The 19,925-nt window shown below is 33.2% G+C and overlaps 1 protein-coding gene across 3 annotated transcripts in view; it reads right to left on the bottom strand.

Moving 5' to 3' along the window:
• Positions 1–563: 563 nt before the first annotated feature.
• Positions 564–19,925, bottom strand: part of LOC118749517 (methanethiol oxidase-like) — a 98,841-nt gene continuing 79,479 nt past the window's right edge. For all 3 annotated transcript variants that reach the window (XM_036484314.1, XM_036484330.1, XM_036484323.1), the window contains exon 3: positions 564–1,073. In XM_036484314.1, coding sequence (XP_036340207.1) covers positions 579–1,073 — 495 coding nt within the window. In that variant the 3' untranslated portion in view covers positions 564–578. The remainder of the gene's footprint in view (positions 1,074–19,925) is intronic.

Raw genomic sequence — 19,925 nt, 5'->3', positions numbered from 1 at the left:
AAACATTTAACATTATGGAGTATTATGGCAGATATGGCGCTTTATTGACCGGATCCAGTGCTTTCAGCTTTTTAAAACCCACTTTTTTTAATAAATAACTAGATTTGAACAACGTTACTAAAAATGTATGTATATGAGCTTCCCTGCTTCAAAATGAGATGTAATTCATTAAGTGTGATCAAATATTAAAGGAGATATCGTTTGGTAACAGAAAAATACCTTTAAAAATAAGTATACAGATTGAGCTATTCAATCTTCATATTTGATGAAATCCTAAATATAAAAATACAAAGCATCAGTGTTTTTTATTTCTAAACCGCACTACAAGAAAAGGTGTAACTTACGTAAACCAGTTGAAAGCTAGCATCTAACCGTGGTTACGCACATTTGGCATTAAGTGCGGTTCGCGAGCGAAATGGTAGTGCCCAAAAAATTTATTTGAAAAGGAAAAATCGCCCAAGGCGATTTCCTAAATTTTTACGCGCAAATATCCAACAAAAAATCGCCAATTTGGCGCTAATTTGCCTAGTCTGGACACTCTGCTCTTTGCCTTGCATAGTAATTAAATAATTAACTGTTTAATAAGCAATGACAACATACCGTCTAAACTTTTTGGGAGCTCCCCATTCTGTTGATATCATGACGTCAAAATATGGTTGATACCAAAAGTCGTATCCACATAATGCCGTTTGGTCTCCTTTGGTCCAAGTGCCTAGGCAGCTGAAATTCTCCGCTTCAAATAAAATAAAGTCACCTTTAGCGTTACCGTCAGCATCACCAAGTGTGGAAATCATGACTTTTCCATCAGCCAAACAATGTGTGGTATGAGGAGCAGTAACATTATGACTGTTAAGAACACTTCCATCTATAGTTTTCCATAAAGAAGGCTTTCGTGGGTCAGATACGACATCCAAAATATAAATGAAATCAGAATTTATCGAAGGCAATATTAATTTGTCACGTTTAGGGATTTCTTTAGCATTAGAATCAACATAGTAACAGTTGGAGCAAGCATTCCATCCCGAATGATGTAATTCATTTCCTCTGCGGTTGGTAAACGTTCTATGGATTACCTGTTAAAATAAATTTGTTTACTGAAATAAGTATTGACATTTATTCAGGTAATAATTTGGGCAACGAAAAATTTGCTCTTTAAAGTTTAATTTGTCTAACCCACGTCTAATCCTTATTACTTACTTGAGTAAGGATTGAACATGGATTAGAGGTATGAGCCACTTATCAGTTTATTGCAGATGACCATCCATATATGTAAATGTATGTATATATGCTTAAAAATTAAATATACACCAGAACTTCAAGGGAGATCTCCCAATGTGAGCAATAAAAGAGTACTCCCTTTGATTTCGGAGCATTACGAGAGATTTATGGGTTTTGACCTCCTTTATAACTCCGTTAGGAGTTTCAATAAACAACTTTTTGATTAAAAAGCAGATTTTTGACAATTGCTCAATTGTGACAAATTCGGAGCGGCGTTACCCAATTGAAAGTTTTTTGGGGTGGGAGATTTTATATCCTAAATTTTGGATTATGAATAAAATAGTTGTATTAATATTTACCTTTTAAAGATAATGAATATCTTATCTTAAAAACGTTTAAATTTTACGCTAAAATCGACAACAACTTGCCAAATCATTATTTTAATATTAATACAATTTTAGTGAACATATTTTAAAATTTTTTTAGTGTCCTCATGTCATCTGATTATTTCACAATGTAGTTTTCCATATCGGATACGATAATTCTGATATAATTCAGACACTGAAATTACACTTTTCGATGTGTTATTTGATACATATTGTCTTTGCCCATTTAACAGCAAATGGAATTTACTTTGGGACCCATGGGTCGTGAAATTTTTCCAGCAACACATATTGTTTTCACATGAAATTTTGACACACCCAAAAGCGAAAAATAAAAATTTGTGTAGTTCAGGGGCGGTTTAGTAAATGTTTGAAGGTTGTTTTAATATATCCTATCTTATTATATATTTCTTAGCTTTGGTAGAATGAAGTCTAATATTCTTTTTTGGTCAACTATGATGTTTGATTTCATTTCTTGCAACCATTAGTTCATTTCGCTTGAGGAGTCACAATGCCCATACTGGCTGTACCGATTTTTTTTAAATTTCGGACACAAATTTTCCAAGAATGGTTATAGGCTAAAGCAAAACCAATATCTAAAGGGGGTGTGGAACCTCCCATAGAAATCGAATTTTTCATAGTGCATATCGCTGCAAGCAGTGGCATAGCGGTGGGGAAATATGTATGTCATTGAACTACAATTATTTACTTTTGAATTAATAACACAATACTATTTTATCCTTCTGATTTAAAATTTTTTTATTTCAGACGGATGACAAATTATCCTTTAATGAATATATGAGTAGTCCACTCGCAAACAGCGTTATGTGATTTTACAAAAGTAAATCATAAATTAAAAAAAAAAACGTCTACGACAACAGGTAACATCCGAACTGTATCTTTTTTATTACCTGAAAATTTGGATAAATAAGAGCCTAATACCATTAAAAAAATAAAATTGCAGTATGGTAGATTTGCAAATTTTATATTTAAAAATTTAATATTGCAAGTTTTGAAACAGTAACTTTTACATAGCTAGCTTTTTTTAGCTTTTCGCGTTCTCTCCTCTAGGAAGATTGGTTTGCTTCTTTTTTGCGACCTCTTCCACTAGGCAGAGACATTTGAAAGTGTATAAATAAGTATTATAGCGACTTTTGCAAGAGTAGTTAACATTTCATGCTATTTTTTCAGAATATAGAAAAAATTTTCACTCTGCTGTTAGTGGACATGAAACCCACCAAAAACTAAAAATCTAAAATAAAATTTACATAACGCACTTTGCAAGTGGACTACTCAATTGTTGAATATGCTATCTTATTTGTCCCTTCTTTTTATACAATTAAGGAGCGGCTGAATGGTTTAACGATGTTAGCGGTACATAATGATGTGCCGATTACAACACAAGAAGTAATTGAAAAAATGTGTGTTAAGCAACGAAGATTAAAAATCGCTTTATAAGTAGTAAGATTTTGTAGACTTGTACATAAATAAATGTAAATAGATACGCGTAAATATATAAATATGCAGATATATTGAATGTGTAAAAACTGAAGTGTATACTAACGAAACTTCTACAAAACAAAACTGGACTACACACTAATTAATTAAAATGGTGTAGTAATTTAATTTTTTAAATTTAAATAAAGCATGAATTCCCCAGGGAATAACCGAGTAGACAAAAAATATATAACGGTAGAAATGGCACATACATACATATATGAAAGAATGCCCACAGGCGACGCCATCGTTGCCACTAACAATTTTTCCCCCCTACCAATTTTCTTCCCAAATCCGACCAAAATCGTTTACAACCTACCAAATAAATTTCAATTACAAAAAAGGATTCTGAAAGCATACAATTCATCTATTTAAGATCAAAAGTTCCGAATACAAAACAATTACATACATACATATATGTACTTTGTACATTTTAAAACAAACAAGAAATAAATAAATGCAGACACAGTCTTAGGCACAGATATGAGATCATTGAAAATTTTGTTGGTTCTATGAATTATATACATATGTACATGTTATGTACCACAAAGTTAATTGTTTTTTAAAGTAAATTTAAATCAATTAATTGCACATGCAAATCTTTAGCAGCTGACCACACATCAAGCTCACTTAGCCTCAGTAAATTCCACTGCGTGGTTATTATATCAGGAACGCAATCTATGAGATGGGGAAACTTTAACAAAAGGGGTAAAATTGGTAAATCTTCGTTAGAAACTACCTCAGCTGGTGTTATTATTTGTAAAAGTTTTATATCTTCACGCTGGAAATCAAAACTTAAACTTATTTGGTCCAAAAACTCTATGTAAAACTTTAATATATTGGTTTTAAGATCAAGGATTCCAGAACAATTGACGTCACTTTTCATAAACATCTCAGCATTTTTCTAACAAAAATGTCAGATATTTCAACATGATTATATTCATTTTTAAAATCAACATTAATATGTTACTGATCGCACCTTTTTTAATCAAGTTACTCAAAATTTAGAGATAATGTACTTTGATAGTTGCATATAAGTATGGCATAGAGAGCTTTCAGCTTGGAACTCTTTGTTAAGATTGTTAATTATGGGGAAAATTTAAGATACAAATAAAAAATAGCATTTGGATTTGCAACACATTCCTTCTGCCAGCTCTGCAGATCGCATACAGTTTACTTCGTAAAAGCGGGAAATAAAATAAAGTTTCAAACTATCCCATTGCTCCATTCCCGCCCATCCGGCTAAATTTTTGCGCCGAGTCACGAAAGGCAGGAGTTTATTAAGTGTCGAGATCTAAAACCAAGGCGAATTTATACAAGGTGGTGTTACTGGCGAATTTAGATTAGATAGGTTCTTCTGAATGTAAAAATGATGTGTTTGTTGTAATATGAATTCGCCTAGTTTACAACATTTCGACATTCAGAAGGACCGCGGTGAAAACCTAAATTCGCCAGTAACACCACCTTGTATAAGTTCGCCTTATCTAAAACTATTCAGCTACAGAACCAAATTCATCAGCTGATTATTATGTATTTATGTTAGTCAATCATTTATTTAGAGAGGATAGAATCGCTTTCTTAATGCTGCAAAGCGTATCAGATATATCAAATGTGCTGGAATGAGAGTTAAAATCGTGGCATAAGTAACGGAGTAGCTCGTGTAATTCAAAATTAGTTTTACAAGTTTTCAAAAAAAGGGAACAAAAGTGTCTTGATACCCTGGATGGAACATTAAGGCTAACTTCACCCAGAAGAAGCGGCCTTGAATTTAAGCCTGTCAGTAATTTAACCATAAAAAACACAACGCTTCCTAGTGAAAGCCATCGTGTTTGAGATATGCCCAAGATTTTGTGGGGTTTTACCGAACAGTAGTCCTGAAATTCCTGCAGTTTATTTATCCTCTTTGGACTGTGGGAAAAGAAACTAAATATGTTGCGGCACAGTGTCTCAATGCTTTTCGGCAATTTTTTACAAGCGTAGCTTGAGCAAAGATGAAGTGAGTGCATGTGCACTTTATATAAAATAAATCGGTTTCTGCACTCAATAATGTTTTTAGCCCGCCCAAGTATCCAGCCATAACATTGGCTCCATCGTGACCAAACCAATTAGGTTTCTTATTTCTAAAGGCAGGATTGGCTAATAATTAAAAGGTACAATTGGCAAATATTTATATTCAAAATTTGTTTGAAATATATATTTTTATAATTAAGAATTTATAAACTTAGTTCAACTATCCGACCAAAATTTTACTTTGCCGACCAACCTACCAAATGAAAAAGAAGCGACCAAATTTGGTCGGAAAAGACCAACAGTGGCAACACTGGGCGACGCACTATAGGCAAAACACGATTTTTTTCAAAATCGTAGATCTTCGCTTAGAAAAGAGATAATGGAATGCAGCATTTAACCCTTTAATGCGGAGTCTGACATATATGAAACGCTTTTTAACCCTTTCAAGGCAGAGGAAAAAGGTTCCCAATATGCTTTTGAACGTGCTTTTTCTCATGTTGACGTAGATATTAATCGTAGAAAATTTTTCCATAGTAAAATAATAATAAAAAAAAAAAATAAAAAAAATAAAATAAAAAAATAAAAATATTAAAAATAAAAATAAAAATAAATAAAAAATAAAAATAAACAAAAAGTGCGTTGAAAACATATTGAGACCCATTTTGCCTCTGCCTTGAAAGGGTTAAAACGCGTTTCATATATGACAGACTGCATTAAAGGGTTAAATGCTGCACTCTCGTAAAGATATCGACCAGTATAACCATTTTTGTTATATAATTTTTTTTGTGAAAGATTATAGTTTACGAGTTATTAGAGTTTAAAGGTAGCTTTCCTTTTTCCAATCTGGCCACTCGGGTACAGCATCCAATGTCCTAAGAATCGAGTTTTAAGATAAAATAAAGAGAAATCTTTCAGAAACAGTGCTAATGGTGTATTAAGTGTAGTGTTTTCTAGTGGAATTGGAGCCAAAATCCAAAATTAAAAAAAGTGACATTTTGAACGGTATTTTGAGGGTTAAGTTATTGTTGTTGTTCTCTATAGTTGTGCTATATTAGTTGCGTTCACGTAGCTGTTAATTGTTCATGTTTAACCAAAACTTACAAGTTTATGCGTTCGCGTACGCAAAAAACTTGCAAAGTAGGGGAAATTGAGAGAGCAAAGTGACATTTCATTTTGAAGGGAAGCTGCTGGTTTCTGCTGGAAAAATTTTTGCCAACAGCAATTTGCCAACAGGAAAACAGCTGATCAAAAACAGCTGTTTGGTATTTACGCAAATCACAAAATTGAATTTGATGGTTTGGAAGTTAAAAATTACAAGATGCGACTGATTAAACTTGCAAGAAACAAGTAGTTATTTGTTTAATCAATAAACTGTTTCAATATAACACTTTGCGATGACTTTTCGTACGTTTTAAATTTTACACTTTTGAATGTAAACAAAAATTATATCAGCTGTTCGTCTAACTTGCAAGTTTCTGCAAATTTTCTATTCGCGTACTATTTGGGATACTTTTCTCTTGTGAGAGAACAGATGACACGATAAAAACAATTTTCATTCCATTAACTCTTTTCTAAGCGAAGATCTACGATTTAAAAAAAAATCGTGTTTTGCCTATAATGCGACGCCTCTAGCCATTGTGTATCACAACTTTAAGTTATCGATGGAAATTTTTTTTAACCGCCCCCTTCGCCAAATCCTGGCTACGCCACTGGCTGCAAGTATTTGTGGTAGAGTTCTGGGACTTGAAGTCAATCTCAATCTTTATTGGAAAATGCAGCATGCCACCGTAGAACTTAGAACAGGGGTAAAGGAATCGGGTATATGAAAACGATCTCGTAGCTATTGAAAAGAGCTAGCGGTGTAAGCCATATAAACTAAAATTCTGGTGACGCATAGATACCTCTAGAAGCATTTACCTAGAATACTGGGATGAGGTATTTTTCCAATGGAAATATGTACAGAAAAATGCGCGCAACACCTTCTGGAAAGTAACATGAACACAGGGCGTATCCCTAGAACCATTTTAAGCTAAACCTTGAGCGACTACATTCTTGCCAAACCCACAGGCATAAGCTGAAATTGCGTCGCAAGTTTTACGATCGGCTTGGGTAAGGTTTAACCACTTAACCCCACCTTTGTTTTCGCCGATACTGAATTCTATAAACTGTCAGCTTTCACACAATTTAAAATGTACATGTGTATTTAAAAATGTCATGAAAATTGTGTTGTTAGCTTTGTGCTGCAAAAATGTTGCAAGCTTTTTCACAGCGTGAATAGAATACTACTTTGCAGAGGAAATGTTGTGGAATTTCACGCTTATTTCACAGCAAGAAATTTTATATGCAATTTAGCAGCTTTTTCACGTGAAACAGGAACAAAAACTATGCTTAAGGACAAAATATTTTTAAATCGACAAAAAATTAATAAGAAAATTTGGAGGATTTTAGATATTGGGTACGGTAGCACCAAATTTCACAGTCTGCTTAATTGTCAGGTTGTTAATATGGCGACGAAAAAGTGACAATGGAACTACCTGGTTTTTTGTAACATGCCTTTAATTATTGAATCATGAGCTATACGCACCTCGTTCAAAACAATTTTGTGTTTTTGGAAAAATTTATCATGAAGACAACAAGACAGAAATGTAACTTATATGTACATACATACATAATTGTTATTGAAAAGTAAAATCAAGAAACAATAAAATAAACTGGACAGCCAAGATTAAGGGCCATCGGTATGTATGACATCGGTATGTATTTGTTTAAACTTATTAATGACCTCGTTATTTAATGGGCTATTTTTCTTGCGCGTAAAAGCACATTTAGCCCATTTAGCTCTCAATGCTACTCTAAATGCAGATTTGTCCATACAAAATTAGTCACCTTAATGCAACTAAATGCAACTAAGAATCTAAACATGGTTTAATGAGAAAAAGTGGCAATATTGCTTTTTCGTACCCATATTTTAATAATTCATTTAACTTATTTAATAATTTGAATTTAAATTTTAAACAGGTGGCAACCCTCTTCCAATATATTTTGTGTGGTCAGACTAAAGTCTTCTTAATATTCTTCCGTTTCACATCATTATTTTGACATTTCATATAACTTCTGGATAAGTTACCTAAATTCGACATTGCAAGAAGGTGGCAACCCTATTCAAAATATTTTCAAACGGCCACCTTCTATTTTTTTTTATGTTGAAACATATTTCCCCTAATTAATTTCCTTAATTCAAATTTAATTCAATTTTTTAGCCAGGTGCCAACCCTCCTAAAATTAAGTTAAGAAACAAATATTTTCAAACCCGTTTTCACTGATACCCATTTTGTAATAATTGATTTTTTTTTTAGATAATTTAATTGAAATTTTTTAAAGGGTGGCAAGTCTTTTCAAAAAAGTAAAACCTTATTGCATATCTACAGTGCAAGAGTTTTAATTTGACACCTTATTTTGGAGAATCAAACGAACGGTGCTGTTATGCGGGCTTTGCTTATTATATAGTTTATATTCAATTGTTCTACAGGTGGCAACTCCTTTCGAAAAACTAAAACCAGTTTGCACATCTACAGGCCAAGCGCTTTAATTTGACACCCCACTTTTGAAAATCGAACGAACGGTGCAGATCTTTTATGTGGAACAAAAAATGCCTTCCCGTATTATTTTAAACTTAATTTTTTAAAGGGTGGCAACTCTTTTCGAAAAATTTAAGCCTTATTGCACACCTAAAGTCAGAGCACTTTGATTTGACACCTCACTTTTGAAAATCGAACGAACGGTGTGAATCTGATGGCATTGACTATTAAATTATTTGAATGCAATTTTTTATCAGGTGACAACTCTTTTCGAAAAAGTAAAACCTTATTGCACATCTACAGACCAAGCGCTTTAATTTGACATCTCATTTTTGAAAATCGGGCGAACGGTACAGATCTTTTATGCTGCACAAAAAAATCCCTTCGCGTATTATATATATAGATAGATACGCGAAAGGACTTTTTGTCCAGGTCATCAGATCTGAACCATTCGTTTGATTTTCAAAAATGAGGTGTCAAATTAAAAGGTTGGTTGCAGATGTGCAACGAGGTTTTACTTTTTGAAAACAGTTGCCATAGGTATCAGTCAGAATGGTTATTAAAAGCTTTGCGTCTTAACTTAACTGTGAGAGTGTTGCCCCTGTTTAAAAATCAAATTAAATTTTAAATAGGAAAATTACATAGGTAATTTAAAAATGTTCCCCCACAGGGTTCCAGACTAAAGGGGTTTAAAAAGTTAGTAATTTGAAAATGTTTTGAAAAGGGTTGCCACCTGCTTTAAAAGCCGAATTTAGTTAAAACCATGTTATATGCAGTATTAAAATATGGGTGTTAAACGAAAGAGTGCTATGAAATCTTCAGTTTAAACATAACAATTTAGTTTGATGGTGTGAAGAGAGTTGCCCGCTGTTGAAAATTTTAAATTTAAATGAATTATTAAGTAAAATAAATTACTAAAAGAGGTAATTTAATCGTTAATGTGTTTGAGAACTGAACTGTTTAGGAGTTGCCAGGTGATAAAAAATTAAATTCAATTTAATTCTTCAGGTAATTGAATTATGTATCAAATAAAGGTCTGCAAATATACCAGCAGAAATACTCTTCACATGTGTACATGAGTAAATGGAACATAAATTTTAGAGTACTAAAAAAGATGGGAAGAAAAAAGAGAACATCATAAATTTGAATAACTGAGCAATGTTACTCAACAGTGCTCTGCTACATAAAACACTGTTTCGCTTTTCCAAAACACTTGAGTATGTTGATTGAATTCAGCAGTATTTGAAAACTTCATAGGAAGTATACGAATACTTATGAAGATTTTTCTTTCAAAATGTTATCATTTAACATAATGTTAAGAAAATTCATAAATTTTATTTTCATTGTCGAATTTGATTCGTTGAAGAAAGGGGGCTTATTTTATTGTTTCGCGCAATTAGGGTTTAGCTAACATTTTGCATTGTGTATTATTTGAACTCTCGTTCGTGTGATCCGCAGAAAATTTATCTTAAAGAAGTGAGTAAAATATAAAAGAAAAATGATTTAATTATAAACAAATATTGATAAAAATTACACAGGTTTACAAAAAAAGTGTATGCATATTAAACCAAACCCTATGTTATTCGACAGGCTAAATGCGAATCCGAGGTCCGTTAGCCTCTATCACGTGAGGTTCGTGGTCAGTTGAACGTCAAGCAGGGAAAAATGCATTGAATAAACCTGAAAATTCATATATGTGGGGTTTTAGAACTCAGAGGTCCGTTAACCTCCATAGTGTCAGGTTTTCCAATAACGTAATTTTCCCTTCGAAAGTTTGGGTTTGTCTTCATATATCACTCAACCGAATTCCAAAGCTCTACCGCAAATACGCACGCGCCTTTGATATGTCGAATTTTTTATTGGTCTATGACCATCCTTGGAAGGTTTCCAGTAGATATGTACATCGCAGTTTGGTTATGATCGGTGAAGCAGTTTGGTAAAAAATAACGTTTCTTCTTTAACAGGTCATCCGCAGATAACCCATATGGAATGCTTATTCATCCCATATTTTAAAACGCTCCTTCGAGGTGTTGCTGTGGGAGTCCCTTTTGTCTCTCGCTCGGTATTGGGCTAGCTTGGTATTAGCCTTGATAATTCCCTACATTGTTTTTCCATGTCTGTTAACATTATGTAGTATTTATTAAACGAAAACTTCCAAAAATACTCAAAAAATACTTGTGAAGGAACATATTTTTAGTGGAAGTTTAACACCATAGTACTGCTTGTTTATGTTTTTATTTTTTTCGGAACATATTTTGTTTGAGTACTTTTTTCATGTATACAGTGCTCAAAATTTTCACTTCTCTTCCTTCCATGCCCTCTTTGTTAAAGTATGAGTAGTTTACATATTTGAAAAAAACTTCACAGTGAAGCAAACTGAATTCCGATGCAGACCTTTAGTATCAAAGTATCAGACCAAAGAGCTTTAAATTATTTCAGTTTGAAAATGCTTCGCAGAGGGCTGCCACCTCTTTGAAAAGCCTAATTTATTTACCTTTTACACAATTTTAATGAAATATTAAAATATGAGGCAAAAGAAAGAGTTTTAATAAAACTCAAGTTTGAAAATGTTTTTTTTTGGGGTTGTCATCTATTCGGTTTTTATTTTGAGCGATAAAGTTCAGTAATTGTGCTATCAGCTGTCTCGGTGAAGTCAATTGGCCCCCTCGGAGCCGCGGTTTTACGCTCCTAGACTTTTTTGTGCAATGCCGCGAAGGACCGATATAATGAAAACAATCTATTAACTATTTTGGTCCTTAAGGCGTATGTCGGACATTTCTTACGATAGAGCCAGAAACCGTCACCAAGGTCTTGGAGAACTGGGTTAACAGGATGCGCTACTGCGAAGACAGTCACATGATGAAATCGGGTTCCATAACTAATGGGAATATATGTTCTTTCGGTTAAACCCATAATATAATTTGAGTTAATTTTTATAAATAAATAATTTTTTTGTTATGGTCATCAGATCTTTTATGTGAAGTTCATTAGATCAACACCGTCATTCTAAATGTGCATTAAGGTTTTATTTTTTGAAGTTACGACTTTTTTTAGCGGTGCAGGGTGGTTTGAATTTTGAGGAAATGAAAAAGCGACGCCATTTGAGATCTGTCTTCCTTCAAAAAGGGATGGACAAATTTACTTGAATTATTTGCAATATTTATTAAAGTTTGTGAATAGTGTTGCCATCTGCTTAGAATGTTAAATTCAATTTTGGCGTCTTAACGCCATGCGGGTTCGCAGGTATTTCATATTTGCTACAAAACGAAATTATGAATTGTAATTGGATGGAAACGTGATTATGAACAGTAATATTCGTGTTGCGCGTTATGGTGATTGCGATTTCTTATCACCGGTGGGTGAAACATCCCTGATAGCTATTTATTTTGAAAAAATCTTTGGAAATGCAATTTACTTAATGGCGATCCTGCAGACAGAGAAGTAATTAAGCAATTCGGGTGTTGAAAGTAAAAAAAATTTATGTAAATTTCATGCGTTGAAATTAAAAATTTCTATTGAAGATTGCCATTTTATCGATAGTGGTCTAATTTTTTCTGATTTACTAGCTTATATATTTTTATATTTTATTTCTGTGCCCATGTTGTTATAGCTCGTTATTTTTTAAGCGAGTTAAGGTATTTAGGCCGTTTAAAGTTAGGAATTTATAAAATCTCGTCTGCGCGCTAGGCATACGAAAGATATCAATCCCTCTAAGTTTACCTTAAAATGGTTCCAGGGATACGGACGCGTGAACATGTAACCTTCTGGGTTCTAATAACCTGGCTTTGATAAAATACCACTTTTCATTACTGTAGCAAATGTCTCAAGAGATATGTATGTATGCATCATGAGAGTTTTAGATTATAAGGCCCAACCCGGCTCTCCCTTTTCCATTAAGTGAAATTTTTTTTGTCAGTAGGTACGGCACTTATAAAATAAATCTCCATAACAAATTTAAAATACTCCCAGAGATTTTGTATCCTTCCAGAGATTTATATTAAGAAATTTTGAGTATGCATGGGCGGCGACATGCCTCCTTTTTTAATAACTCACCTTTTTTCCATGAGCAATTGATACATTTGTTACATTCCGTACCAAGTTCCAGTATTCTTCCATGAAAACTTCCACGGATATGTGGCAAGAAAAAGCCAATTTATACAGGAATCTTCTTCCATGAATTTAGAATTGATTTTACATACCCCAGTACTAGGTCCCAGTACTCTACCATAAAAACCTCTAGAGATATGCAGTATAAAAAAGTAAAAGCACCATGCCCGCTTTTCGAATAACGCAATTTTTCTCCATGAGTACGGAATTAATTTTGTATACACATCTCGGTGCCAAGTTCCAGTCCTCTGCAATAAACATCTCCAGAGATATGCAGTATTGAAACACACCACCTTTTCCAATAACTCTAATTTTTTCCATGAGTATGGTATTAGTTTCACATATGTACATACATACATATGTATTTCTATACCAAGCTTGAGTACTTTACCCCAATTCACAAGCACAACTTCGCTCTGGCTACTGCAGCAGGTTAAACTCCTACCTGAGTAGATTGAATGAGGATGTGCCAAATGAGTGTCCGGTATGCGGAGAGACCCCACATGACTCGAAACATCTCTTCGCATGCCCGGAAAACCCGACATCCCTAACGGCCTTGTCCCTATGGACCAACCCCGCAGAAGCTGCACGCTTCCTAGGGCTGCCGTTAGTGGAACTTGACGACAATGACTGAGATACCAACCGACCTGGGCGGGGTTGTTGTAGCCGCTACAACAACAACAACAAATTTACCCCAAATATTTGAAGAGACATGCAATATGAAACTTTCAGTCAGTATGGGAGGTGCTACGCCTATTCTCCAAAAACGTCCATTTTTCTCCGTGAGTATGAATATGATTTCACACAGTGTTGGTAAAATGTAAATCTGATTAACGATTAATATGTTAATCGCGTTTGACGATTAAAATTAATTAGTCGTAATCAACTGTACGATTAATGGTTAAATTTTTTAATCGATAATCGCTGACTGCGATTGTGACTAATTAATTTTAATCATTAATCGTTAATCCAATTAAAAAAAAAAATCTGATTAAGTAGTCTAGTTTGTCCGAATTTGAAACCAAACAACAGTCATAGTAATTATTTTGTGTTTACGCTTATAAAAAGCACATAATATAAAAAAATTATAATTATTGTTATTAGTACATAATACATAAACTGGGAACTTTTACAAACCTGGTTTGTAAAATGTATGTTGGTATAGATCTTAATGAAAATGCACACCAATTGCTCAGATTGATGAGGAAACCCGACTTAGGCATACCGAATCAACTTGCTTTGAGTGCACAGGAAATACCTACTTGATCAAAATAAGAGTTAATGATTAAAAATTTATTTTTTTAATCGCGGTAACGATTAACTATTTAGTCAGATTAAAATTAATCATGATTAACTGTAATCAGATTGAATTTAATCGAATTAACTAATTGATGAAAAAATGAATCGATGAATGCCGACATTGATATCACATACATATCTCAATACCAAGTTCCAGTTCTCTTCCACAAATACTTCCAGAGATATATATGTAATATGAAAATTCCAATTTATATGGGAGGAGCTTTGAGTTATCGGAATTACTTTCAGTCTAAGACCATCCTTGCGAAATCCGTAGAAAGGGTACCAATTTCGTTTTGTCCGGGAAACCGGTTAAGGAAGTAGCCTATTTTTCAATCCAGGTCATAAACCATCTGTGAGCGAAATTTCATTTTCAAACAGGTTGCAATTCTTAAAAAAGTAGCCTGTTTTCCAATCTTGGTCACAAGCTATCTGTGTGCAAACTTTCATGCAAATTAGTACAGTCATTTCCGCGTATTAATTTAATTAAACTTTTTTAATACGTGAAAACTCTTAAAATAGTGGCATTTTTTCCAACGTTCAGTGGTTTCCGCAAATTAATTTAATTAAACTTTTTAACAGGTGGCAACTCTTCAAAAAAATTTTCCTATTTTCCACTGTAGGTGATAATTAAACTTTGTTAGCAGGTGGCAACTCTTAAAAAAAGTAGCCTATTTTGCAATCTAGGTCATAAGCTATCTGTGTGAAAGTTTTCATGCAAATCCGTTCAGTCGCTCCCGCATATTAAATAAATTAAACTTTTTTAACAGGTGGCAACTCTGAAAACAAAGATCCTATTAACCAACCTTGCCCATAAGCTAAACGCGTACCAAATGTCACGCAAATCCGTTCAGTCGTTTCCGCGTGATGATTTCGCAAACATCCAAACATACAAACTGTCACATTTATAATATTAGTAAGATTTTCATTAATATGAACTGACCTATATAGTTTATTAATTTTGTATCATTATTGTCTTCATCTTTGGCAAAATTACACGGTCCCCCGGTATTTATTTTATTTATTTTTTAACGAATTTTAATTATTATTTTTTTTTTATAAAACTGTAGCTCATTGTCTAACAAAAACCTTACAAATAAATCCAAACTTGAAAGATTAAAAAACATCTACAAAGTTTCATCTAATTTTCACGGTTTTTGTTCAGAATTTGTAGACATGTTTTGGGTTTACATTTTTGTAGCCCCTTCACTCTAGTATAAAAGGTGCAAGTTTGAAGTATCTTAAAAATACCGTTGATTTTTGGATTTTTTTGCTTACGGTGTTGCGCACTTTCTTCGATATAAGGAATGTTCGCATTTTATTTTATATGGATGGAAATGCGTAACACCGTTGTTGACGTTTTTTCACTATTTTAAATAAAGTTTTATTTGTATAGTTTTTGTTAGACAATGAGCTATACTTTTATATAAAAAAATAATAATTAAAATTAATTGGAAAAACTACGGTAAATAGCCCAAAACGGGTGACAGTAGCATTTAACTTTTAAAAATGTGAATTATAATTCAAGAATTTATTTGTTTATAATTTAAGCTAAACTCTAAGCTTAATGAAACCTATTTTAACATAGTGGGACTTTCTGACAAAACTGGCTATGACTTTATAAGCTAGCTGAAGAGATCTCAATAATAAGTTACGTTAAATTTAGGGCCAATTTCACAGTGCGTAGTTAACTCCGAATCGACAGTTAACTAGAGATTTTCAGTACAAAAATCTGTAGTTAACTCCAGATTCCGAGTTAACGTCGCATTGTGAAATTGGCCCTAAGTCTACACCAACTGGAGCTGTATAATGAATTGAACAATAAACACACTGCAGTAGACAAAAAAATTGGTTTTGTTTGGTTGCGGGAAAGGGAGGTAATGCATTGACGGAAATGGTGAAAAGTACAATTAAGCTCCAAAATTTACACTTTTTGTCATTAATTTGGTACAGTTTAAAAATCTTAAATATCAACACTGTTTTACACCCTTCCATACATGATGTGTTTCGCGTTGCCATATGCCAATGCGTAGCGAATTTAGGTTAATTATCAAACGATTGTTTTAGGAAGCTATTTGACAGGGTAAATGCAATTACATTACAATTACAATTACATTCCTCAGTAATTGTTATTAGGAATCAACTCATTCAGTACACAGCAAAGGAATCGATTACTTTCTCAATTCCTTGAAGTAATTTCAAATGGAATTGTTTTTTTTTTAATTCAATTACAAGGAATTTCATATTGTAATTGGAATAATTTAATTTAATTTTTTTTTGTCAAGGAATTGAAAATGTATTTTTTTTTACAATTCCTTTGAATGGAATAGAAAATGTAATTGATTTTTTTCGAATTCCATTCCTCAAAGTAATTTAAAAAGTAATCGAAAGATTTATAAAAAAAAATTTACTGTTGAATTGCAATAGCTTAGTTAAATTTCTTGGTTGTTAACTGCCTTGAATAAATAACTTATACCTAAGAAGTATTACTAATTGGACTTTAAGAAAGCTTAATAACTTAAACTGTAGCTGTTCCAGATCCTACCGCGTACGCGCTTCTCGGCAGATGAGACCCGTAAATGTCCAAGCAGGCATAACCCGCTCGAATACTTTCACGCTCGCCTTTCGGCAAAGAACAGCACTGACTGCTGCTGCCTTGGGCACTGCTGTTCTCTTGGGCTAATCCCTGCGTATCTATAAAAATGCACTGAACTAATTGTGTATATTATGGTACCATTAATGCTACCCAAATGGCGTGCCTTCTGGGCCCTTTGAAGTACTCTTACTGGTATTCTGCGTTACAAATGAGAATAGAGTTCGCTTGAATTACGAGCCCTGTCGGACTTGAGATCCTACCTCCTAAGAGTTTTATAAACAAATTGCATTGCTATGGCTATATTTTGATGATAGCACTGTAAGAACGCTAAAATTACACAAAAAACGCCGAAACACGTTAAATTAATTTTGGGTACGGGTCTGTACACCGTTTTTTTAGATAAAGTCATTTAGTCGTTATTTTCATTTTAAATTTGCATTGCAAATGAAAAAAAATCAAACTTTAACATGGAAAAAGTTACTCATACGCCATATATGAGTACGGTCATGTACGATATGGCGTATGAGTAACATTCTTTCCTGCTAGTATTTCATAAAAAAATGATTGCACTTTCACTTAACCCTTGCAAACTTGTTTATTTATCCAGCGCTTTTCATCGTTAGTAGTGTTTTAAGCCGCAAAGCAAGGAGATATTGGCTAGTTTATACTAATATATAATTTGAAAGCCGTTTTTTCTGTTCGCAAAGCTCGAGAAAGGCCGTACCGATTTTTTTGAAATTTCTAAATCTACTGCAGACTTTCCAAGGATGGTTATAGGCTAAAAAAAAATAAAAGGGGCGTGGCACCTCCCATACAAACCGAATTTTTCAAACTGCATATATTTGTGGTAGAAAACTAGAAATTGGTATGGGGTTATATATAAGATCAATCCCATACTCAGAACAGACTAACTGTTAGAAAGTTGGTTGCAGGTTTCGATTATCAAAGACACAAACCAAACTCGGTAAAAAAAGGTTGCCTTCGCATAAACTCCAAATAAAAGGGTTGTTTAAGGAGAGTTTAACAAAATTTTGTGTATGGTAAACTCCGAGTTTAAGAGTAGAGTTTAGCGTTAAACTCCAAAATGACCCATAATCTCGAGTTTGTGGCTTAATGAGAACGTAATATTACTTAAAGATAATCCTATTGAAAATATTTCCAAATCAAGACTACTCAAATACCTTTCGTTTTGTACGCATACTGTAATATTTCATTTACTTTGTCAATTTAATTGAGTTAAATTTGCAAACAGATGACAAGCCTCTTTTGACTGTAAACCTTCTTAAAACCCTCTAGTCTAACACCCAACCCTCTTTTGACTGTAAACCTTCTTAAAACTCTCTAGTATAACACCCACTTTGCAATATTTCCTTTATTTTATCAATTTAACTGAGTTAAAATTTTCTAATAGGTGGCAACACTCCTGAGCAGTATCTCCAATGGTTATATTTTTTAAACTTCTTAAATTTCACACCCGCATTGCAACAGTTCATTTATTTTATCAGTTTAACTGAGCTTAAAATTTTCAAACAAGTAACAACCCTCCAAATTATTTATATCGTTAATGATTCCGGTATTATACCGAAAAATTTAAAAAAAATCAAATCGGTTCAGCCATTCTCGAGTTTTGAGGCCTCGTACAAACGAACACAACTTTTTTATATATACTCTTTATACATACATAGATATAGCTGCCCAATGTGTGCTTTCGATTTTAATCTTTGACCACAACAAAAATTCCACAATTTACATTCGTGAATGAACTTTCAGTTTCTCGATTACTTTTACAATTCCTTTGAGTCATTGGAAAAACTAAAGTACTCTTGCAATTCCAGATAATGGAATTGAAAAAAATCAATTACATTTTCAATAATTTTCAAAGGAATCAGAAAAAAAATACATTACTAGCACGTAATTTATTCCAATTACAATATGAAATTCCTTATAATGGATTAAAAAACAAACTTTGACAATGTTCGTACTAAAACCTAAAATGTAAATTTTATAAAATGAATTGAAAATGCTTGTTCTCAAAACTAAAACAAATGTTTCATGTGCAAAACCTGGATAAAAACGTTTTTATAAATAAAAAGGTTCCATTATCAACCATTTTTATTGAGCTCGAGGCCGTTTTTTGATGAAAATTTATTGTGGAAAAGCAACAATAATTTGAAAAAAAAAATTGCAGAAATGATAGCTATTTCGGAATTCACCACATTTCCTCATCAGACTTCTTTCGGTAGGCTTCGAACCGACGATCCCACTGACTCAGCCAGTTGCCTATGCACCGTGCTAAGTACGCCTTGTAAATTATCGTTTGTTTTTTCCACTATTTTCATTTTTTCTGTTATGCCAACACAATCAAGCGCAGCTATTCCGCTGCAATTCACTTGATCATGTGGTTGTTGGTATTGTTGGTTTTTGATAATAATTCTAATTTTAGAATGTTTAACTTTTAGGTGTGCTCGTCCTTGCTGCGCTTGATTGTGTTGGCATAACAAAAAAAAAATGAAAATAGTGGAAAAAAGCAAACGATAATTTACAAGGCGTACTTAGCACGGTGCATAGGCAACTGGCTGAGTCAGTGGGATCGTCGGTTCGAATCCTACTGAAAAGAAGTCTGATGAGGAAATGTGGTGATTTCCGAAATAGCTATCACTTCTACCATTTTTCAATTTATTGTTGCTTTTCCACAATAAAAATTTTCATTTAAAACGGCATCGAGCTCAATATAAATTGTTGAATATAATTGTAATAAAGGCCAAAAAAATAACAAAAACAACTTAAGGACGAGCACACCTAAAAGTTAAACATTCTAAAAATAGAATTATTAGCAAAAACCAACAACCACATGATCAAGTGAATTGCAGCGGAATAGCTGCGCTTGATTGTGTTGGCATAACAAAACTGAAAACAGTGGAAAAAAGCAAACGATAATTTACAAGGCGTACTTAGCACGGTGCATAGGCAACTGGCTTGGTCAGTGGGATTGTCGGTTCGAATCCTACTGAAAAGAAGTCTGATGAGGAAATGTGGTGATTTCCGAAATAGCTATCACTTCTACCATTTTTTCAATTTATTGTTGCTTTTCCACAATAAAAATTTTCATTTAAAACGGCCTCGAGCTCAATATAACTTGTTGAATATAATTGTAATAAAGGCCAAAAAAATAACAAAAACAAATAACTTAAGGACGAGCACACCTAAAAGTTAAACATTCTAAAAATAGAATTATTA

Source organism: Rhagoletis pomonella, unplaced genomic scaffold (genome assembly GCF_013731165.1).
Source record: "Rhagoletis pomonella isolate Grant_MI unplaced genomic scaffold, Rhpom_1.0 Rhpom_scaffold_00001, whole genome shotgun sequence".
In the NCBI taxonomy this organism is placed as follows: domain Eukaryota; kingdom Metazoa; phylum Arthropoda; class Insecta; order Diptera; family Tephritidae; genus Rhagoletis; species Rhagoletis pomonella.
This window is presented reverse-complemented; position numbering and strand designations above follow the sequence as displayed.